Genomic DNA, 8686 nt, shown 5'->3' with positions numbered 1-8686 from the left:
CCTTTAAAAAGGGGGCCACAAATGAAATTTTGGGTTCTTCAGCCATCATGTGAGGCGGCGCTGTCACCGTCGGCCGGCGGTTGCCACGGTGGTCGACGGTTAGAATGATGGCCGGAGCTTGGAGAGGGGAAGAAAGTTGAGAGAGTGTTTTCTTCTGAAAGGGGAATGAATTTTTTTTAAAAAAATTGACTTTTATAGGCCTATTAAACGACGTCATTTAGGGCTGGCCACAATTGCCCTAAAACGACGTCAATTCACCCCTAAGATCTGCGCGCCGACCTGACTTGCTCAGAGGATCCACGTGTTTTGGACGAATACGTTATTTGCGCTTTCGGTCCTTTCGCTTTTGCGATTCATTTCGATTTAGTCTTATCTTATTTCTTTATTTTTTATTTAGCCACTTATTTTTAGTTTTGTTTTAATTTGGTCCTTGGACCATTTTAACTGGACGAAAACTTGAAACGATGTCGTTTTGCCAACCCACAAACCCGACCTGAAAATAGCCAAGATCCGCGTGTTTTCACATCCTATGGGTTATCTGCGGTCCTGGCCCTTCTGATTTTAAATTTCTTTTAATCTAGCCCTTTTGTTTTTTAAATTTATACCTTGTAATTTTATTTTTATTTCTTTTTAGTCCCTATAGAACACTGTGTTTAAGGGATTCGATATAATTTCATGTTTAATCCTCATTCATTTTTTTGCATTCCATTTTAGTCCTTGACCCTATTTTAATTATTTTATTATATACATTTTAGCCATTTTGTTTTTATTTTATTCAATTTGTCCTTGTAATTTCATTTAAGCTACTATTAAGACCTTTTTATTTTAATTCTGTTATTTATTTATTCAACTACTTTTTTATTTATTCCTTATTCCACTTATTTCATTCATTTATTTGTTCATTTACTCATTTATTTATATATTATTCATTTATTTATTTTTGTTTCAAACCTTCTATTCATTTATTTATTATTCCGTTATTTTTTTCCTTTCACCGATTTTTTTATCTATGCTTTCATTGTTATTACTATTTTATTATTATTTGTTCATCTATTTATTTATTATCCCCTTTTTATATATTTTCAAAATTAGATTATTTATAATTTTTTATTTGTACATTTTATTCATTTATTATCATTATTTTTTTAACTTATTTTTACTACTTTGTAATTTCTTTTATCATTCTCGCATCATTTACGTTTATAATCGTCATAAGGCATCTAGAATTTTTATTATTTATTTATTTTTATTTTTATCACTTTATTTATTTTATACCATGGATTAATATTCTTACTATTGTTATAGTTACATTGATATTATCATAGCATTTCTTTATTCACTTATTATATGTCATTTAAATATTCTATCCGTATAACCATTTTAAAATTACTACATCATGCATTATGTTTAAATGTAATTAGTCACTGTTATATTATACCCCAAAATGAGATAAATACCAATCGTTTTAATATTACACCTATTATTATTCAAAACAAATTTTTAAAAATAGGCAATGTTTCGTATTTGGGAGATTCGAGAAATCATACCCTAACTTAAGGGGTTTCGATTTTCTCGTTGAACTTGAAAAACCGAATATCTTTCAAAATTAAAATACATAAGATTTCAAATAAAAAATAAAGGCAAACTTATTCTCAAGGATTCAAAGTGTCGTGTCCTAACTTACAGGATGTGACATTTCGTTGCCTCGAGATAAGAGGGTCTTAAACATACTTTTAGATTTATTCAAGCAATTTTTAGGAGGATACTAATCATTCAACTTTCGACACTAAGAAATGAATTAATCAATCATGTACTAATTTTGAGCGTTACGAGGATGCTAATCATTCCTCGTAAGTAACCGACTCCCGAACCCGTTTTCTGGATTTTTGTAGATCAAAAAAGTATTTTTTAATAAATTGAACATCTTATTAAAACGATCAAACTACGAGGTGACCTGATCACACCTAATAAAAAAAATTGGTAGCGACTCCCATTTATTTTTTTAAAGTAAAAAGTCGATTTCAAAAAAATGGTTTCGATAGTTAGTATACACATTAAAAGAAATAAGTGTTAGCTCAAATGGTATCAAAATTATTATTAGTGTAGGAGGATATAGAATTTAAGTGTGCTACAACACATTACCCTCCTATTTAAGAGTTGATAAGGGGCTATGGATAGTTCTAGGCTTTATATAAAAAAATCTTAAATACACGTGCATTTATTATTATTTTTTGAAATATAGTTAAATTTCATGATGTTGATACGAGTGCGTTTGAGATGTTATTTATCTGGAGCTATCAAGTTTGCACGCATTTAATCGCGATATTATGCATATTCATTAAATATTTCTGATTTGTTTTCAAATAAGATAACATTTCAATATTAAAAAATTAACGAGATCGTTACCAAAATTACTGAAAGATGGTCTCGTTGATTGTTTTTAATGATGGAATGCCCTTTTCAAATTCAAGTTTTAATTTAATTCACTTCATTATATAAATTCGTATTCATTTTAATTTTAAAGAATCACAGTTAAAACACATGGAATTTAGTTTATCATTTAGGGTTTTAAGATAAAATATGTTCCATTTGGATTACAATATCTAAAAAAGAGAAAAAGGTAACTCTAGTTCCTTTTGGATTCAAACAAATTTAAGTTTATCATTTAGGGTTTTAAGGTAAATTTTTTTTAAAAAATTAATTTAATTTTAGGATAATAAAATAGGTAAATTTAAAGTAAAAGAAAAACCATCTTAAATAATGAATATAAAAAAACCTTCATCATTTAAAATAAAAAAGATATTTAATTTACTAAAGTTTAAACCGTTGCATGCGTATCTTGGAGAGATAATTAGCATTTGAAAACACCCTTTTAAGTGCTTTAAAATCATTTCATATATTTATCTCTAAAAAGATACTTTTCGTATAATTTTATATCTCTTCCCATGTACCATTTCTTTTAATTTGTAATACATTAAGCTGATTGAATTTTAGTTCAGTTGGCATTGATATTGTTGTTAATGTAGGAGGACGTGGGTTCAAGTGTATTGAAACGAATTATCTTTTTATTTAAGGGTTAGGGGATGAGTTATGGATAGTTTTAAGCATGAATCGTAATGCTATTTTTATATAAGAATGAATAAGAAATATATATATATCTCATTAGTGCATAATCTAATTAAAGTAGTTGATAGAATAATTTAAAAAATTGAATAACTTTATGTTGATGACATACTAATCAGCATCCAACATCTACCATTACAAAAAAAGAAGAAAATTTCCCTTTTTACATAATTTTCAGTGAAGAAAATTTAATGGTTATATATATATATATATTATGTATTCCACATCAATGTATAACAAGCTTTTTGATTCTTGAAAATCTTGAAAACATTGTTTTTAGGATAACTAATGATGTTGTTTGCTTATTTAAAGCATTTGCTTAAAAGTAAAACATGGCTTAAAAAGGTTGAACTTGGGTTGCAAAATTTCAAATTTGTATTTATGTTTATTTATTTAAAAGATTATGTACATGTTGATTAGTAATAAATAAATATATATAAAATATTAAAATATAAATGTCAATAGAATTAAATAAACTTGTTTATATAAAATATATATATGATTCCTACTTTCATAGTCGCTGCAACAAAAAAATACATTGATTATCAATCATTTGATCCATTTTAAACATATTCAAACCATGTTACTCTCATTCTCACTCTTAAGATTGTATAAAGAAAAGTGCATAAACTACTATAATAAAATAATAAATATATAATAACCGGATATTAAATAAACTTTAAATGATTAAACGAATCTTAAATAATTTATTAAACGAGTTTAATCATATATAAATAAAATTTGTTTATATTAAATTTATTTAATAAATTAACCTTAAAATCTTATTCATATTCATTTCTTCCTAATAAAAACACAGTAAGGCATTCAAGTTTGTATGTATTGAGTGTGTAATGTGACATTTCTTTGAATGAAGAATTTGTTAGCTTCTTCCTATAAAACCCCTAGTGGGCTTTGATTAGGCCCATTTTCCAAAAATTGTGGACGGGCTATCAGAAATGAGTACAAGATTCAAACAGTAACTTCTAAAAGTTTCCCCACAAATTAATTCATATCATCATTTTTAAAAGATGAAAATCGATAAGTATTTGATTTAAAATTTCCACACTTTCAATTGGATACGCTTCAACTCAAATTACGTCATATTTTTTTTAACTTTTCCATTTCTAAATAGAAGTGATTACGGGTTAAAAGATTTTTCAATTCTAACTTGGCCTCACATATTTTACCCTTTTTAACTAATAAATAATATATAAAATAAATTTTATATATTTTATTATTAAATTTAAATTTATTTTTTTAAAATAGTAAAATGTGACATTTGAGTGAATTAAACCGAGCTTGAATTTAATTTTTTTAAAAAAAATTGAACCTGAAGTTTTTTTTTTTTTTAACAACAGGGCAGTGTTTGTTTTTTAAATGGATATGGAACAATTCTGATGATTGTTTGCCCTTAATTTCACCTTGATATTTTAGAATTAGTGAGATTATATATATTGAAATTATTAGCGATAACTAACAAATAAAGGTGAAGATGTAGAATAATTATGAATGTATAATAATATAGTGTTACGGAGCTAGAACATCTCTCGCTAATAGGTTTACAAATTTTAACATCCCAACAAAGCGAGATAGAGGGTGAAGACAAAACATACCAACGATGAAGCTGGTCTCATTTGCTAAAAAAAATAAAATTAAAAGCAGCTGAAATTATAAGGACGAAGTATAATTTGTATACGGTCATCGCAAGGCTTGTTACACACTATAAAGACATGCCAAGATCGATCCAATCTTCTGGCTTTATTCAGCTTTTTCCATGATCTTCACCATTTTGAAGTTCTTTCATGTAAACATTATTACAACAATAACATACACAATAAATATAAATGAACAGTTTTGCAGAAATATTTAGAGACCCATCTAGATTTAGAACCTCAGTTGATCCTTCATGAAAAAAAACCATAGGTTGGTATTAAATATATGCTTGTTGTCATCAAGGATTGATGAGCCAAGTGTCTCCTTCAACGTAGTAAGTTCCTAAAAATGGCTCAGCTTCTTCATCTGTAAGAATTCGTGCCCATGGCACTCTTCCTGTTAAGTTGGCTCCAGGTCCACTGCACTTGTATTCTCCATAATAAGCCCTACTGCAACCACAACCGCAAGCACAAAGATTTCAGCACTGTCACTTTAGTATTTATATTATTATTTGATCATAGCATTTGTACTCACTCATCACGTTTAGGGTTTCCCCAATCGCTCCACCCTTGGGGACGAACCACTTTGTCCATGAACGTGTAAGAGAAGACAACCCTTGAATAATCACCCCATGCTCTACCTAGGTAAACCAGGCCAGTGCCATTGCCTGTTACCACGCTATCTTTAAATGAAAAGCCACTGGCCATTGACGCACTGGATCGCTTTTGTGCCGTGAGAGAGGCTACTTTCTTGGCTATGGACTTCAAATAGCAGTTCTGCAATGCACACAACAGTAGTTTTACTTTAAGGAACATGTATGAACATGGTGGAAGCGTAGCTTATGGACCGACCTCGTAAAGGGACCTGCCGTAGCCGAAAATGAAATCGACGGAGCCTTGGATAAAGCAATTGTTGAAGTAATGGAGACCCTTGTGGTCGTAAAGTGTGTCTTGGTCCCCATAGAAACTGCAGTTGTAAAATGCAGCTTTGGTCCCTGATATGCGTACTGCTACTGCTTGACCCCCTTTGGATCCAATCGTATGTGGGACTGTGTTCTGTATATTATTAAACAACATTTGGTCCAACAATGAAGTTAATTTTTACTAATTTATCTTTCATTGTATAGCTAGTGGCATATACCTCAAACTTGATGTTAATGGCCACAAAATAATTTGCGTCCACAGCAACTGTTGCACTTTGAAATGTCTTCAATGGCCTCCCGTCTTTACTGGAACTCGACGCCGTGTCGTTCCCGGTTATGGTTGGTGGGTTATTTGCATCACCTTGAAATGTAATGAAGGGCATTGTTCTAGGGATAGTGATCTTTTCCCTGCAAAATTTGAACTTCGTCACAACTAGTAACAACATCTTACATGTATGCAAATATGTATATATATGTATGTACCTATAAATGCCTGGTTTGATGACCAAAATGACTCTCCTGGTGTTACGTAAAGGGATGCTGTTAAGTGCTTCATTAATAGTTTTGAAATCGCCACTTCCATCTCGACTAACATTGATCATCACCTTGTTCTTCTCCGCAATCACGAGGTTATCGTCAAGAACTGACATAACAAGGGATCGATCCGCCGCCAGCCGTTTACTTCTGTGATTTCGGGCATTCCAACCGAGCCATTTCTCGAACTCTGTTTCACTGCCTGGATTACTTGAAGCACTAGTTGTTGAAGAATAATTACAGATAACAAGAACCAATACAATGAGTGAGATGTAGGTGTATGAAGATGAAGCCATAACACAATGTGCATGTGATGGGGCTAATCACTCAAAAATCACCAGTATATATATATGAGTTAACAGTTATATAAGATTGGGAATGTGTTGTTCAAGTATAAAACTTTAATTTTGCCCAAGAAAAGATCAAAAAGGGACCACAAAAGATCAAATTCTGGGGAGTATACGAATTTGGTAATATTCTTGAACCTAAATCCTATCCTCTTCCATAATGGTGGGGAAGGTGAAGGGTATAGAGAATGCGGGCATAGCTGTAACCCAATACTTCCAATTTATACATTTTTGCTGTTTTTTTTTTAATTTATGTTACTCCTGTTGGATATATATATTAAAATTTTCCATTCTTTAAAATTACATCCCTTTTATTTACATGAATATTGAATTCGAATATTTGAAAGAATTCAAGAAAAATATAAAGTCCTAACAAGATTATAATGTATGAATCATGTTAATTTATGAATAAGGGATATTTGAACTATGGATGGAGGACAGAAACTGGGCCTAGTCTAGTTTAGTGGTGTCCAGGAAAATGCCATGATTTTGCAGAGTATGTAGTAACCATCCCATGTTGCAACTGTTAGGCAAAGGTCAAAAAAACAAAATAACACGCCACTTGTCTCTTCAAGTGTCCCAAATGCACATGTGAATTAACAGATGCTCTTACTTCGTGTTGTCAGCTCTGTTATTTATTTATTATATATTTATGATTTGCAATTTTCTTTTTTAGATATCGACTCTAAAATTCGAGTATGTATTATCAATTTTGATGACTTGTGTTGGGTAGAAATGAACGGTACTGAATATGTTCATCGCATAATTCTTTGATATGGCTTTGAATGGGAGATTGGAAAATTTTAAGGAAAAAACAATTCGAAAAAAATATTTTATGAAATCTTTTTTATCATATCATTTCAATCGAATCTTGAATCTCGAATCTCGAATCTCGAATCTCTAACCTTAAACTTAATTCTAAACCAAATCCTAAGTCCTAAAACAAAGTTTAGAATTTGAGTTTGAGTTTGAGTTCGAGTTCGAGTTCGAGTTCGAGTTCGAGTTTAAGGTTCTTTGTTTAGAGTTTGAGATTCCGTGTTTAAGATTTAGGGTTTTTTATGTGAAATTCAAGGTTTAAGATTCGATGTTCATGTTTCAGAGTTCAAGATAAAAAAATTTACCAAGATTATAGTCAATGATATGGAAAAATTCCTGAAATTTTATTAAATAATTGAAAAGAGATCATAAATGATGTGGTGGAAAGAATTTACATATCAAGTCCCTGAATGTTTTAGGTCATCACATTTTAGTTTGGTGCGGCCAATATGTTAGGCGACACGATCAGAACACTGTAACGAATGCCTATTTACGTAATTAATCTATTTCTCATACATTTTTCATAATTAATAATTATTTTTATATTATTGGATAAAAAAATCCCTAAAACTATTTTAAAAAATTTCAATTGAACTTATGATCGAAAAACACAATCAATTGAGTTGTTAATCAAAAGTTGACAATCAATTAAACCCCTATGAAAATCAACATTCATTGCTTAGCACCCCGTATAAGCCTAATCACCTAAATCCTGAAGTCACCAAACACTATCTCTCAAACCCTTTACTCAACACACCATACAAGTTTTATCACCTACATCCTTAAAGTCACCAAACACTAGATTCATTGCCTTTCAAGCTCCTAAGGTACCCCATTATAACTCCAATCACTATCACACTTTAATCCCCCATTTCATTATTACCAAAATCAAATCCCAACCTTCGTAACAACAAAATTTATTTATAAATTATTTACCATTTTAATAATTTTAATATAATTTCTATGAAGTTCTAAAATTTATATCTATTTAAAATTTCTATAATTTATAAATTTTTATAGTATTCATATAATATTATATAATTTTCATATATATTAATATTTTTTTAACATTTTTATAATTCTCTAAATCTAATTAAATATTTTATTTTGGAATAATTTTTTATAATTTTATAATTTTTTAAAATCTAATTGATTATTAAGGCGTAATTCTCCATTTTAAATTTTCTTGTTCTTTAAAAAGAACATAAAAATATTGAAAATGAATCCGAAGCTCATTTTACTTTGGAAACTCAAGATCACGTTTTAATTCAACCTCATCAAGTGAAGCCCA

At 29.8% G+C, this 8686-nt stretch overlaps 1 protein-coding gene across 2 annotated transcripts; it reads right to left on the bottom strand.

The window, feature by feature from the left end:
- Nucleotides 1-4791: 4791 nt before the first annotated feature.
- On the bottom strand, nt 4792-6618 carry LOC107951307 (probable pectinesterase 53). 2 transcript variants are annotated; one of them, XM_016886308.2, is made up of 5 exons: nt 6182-6618; nt 5917-6106; nt 5628-5831; nt 5311-5552; nt 4792-5222 (listed from the first exon to the last, which is right to left on the bottom strand). In XM_016886308.2, the coding sequence occupies exons 1-5, from the start codon at nt 6526-6528 to the stop codon at nt 5075-5077; spliced, it is 1131 nt and encodes a 376-aa protein (XP_016741797.2). In that variant the 5' UTR covers nt 6529-6618; the 3' UTR covers nt 4792-5074. The 2 variants fall into 2 exon arrangements, with proteins under 2 accessions (XP_016741797.2, XP_016741796.2); XM_016886307.2 differs by having other exon boundaries at nt 4792-5225; nt 6182-6604.
- Nucleotides 6619-8686: the final 2068 nt, after the last annotated feature.

This window comes from Gossypium hirsutum, chromosome A12, assembly GCF_007990345.1.
Source record: "Gossypium hirsutum isolate 1008001.06 chromosome A12, Gossypium_hirsutum_v2.1, whole genome shotgun sequence".
Taxonomy (NCBI): Eukaryota; Viridiplantae; Streptophyta; class Magnoliopsida; order Malvales; family Malvaceae; genus Gossypium; species Gossypium hirsutum.
This window is presented reverse-complemented; position numbering and strand designations above follow the sequence as displayed.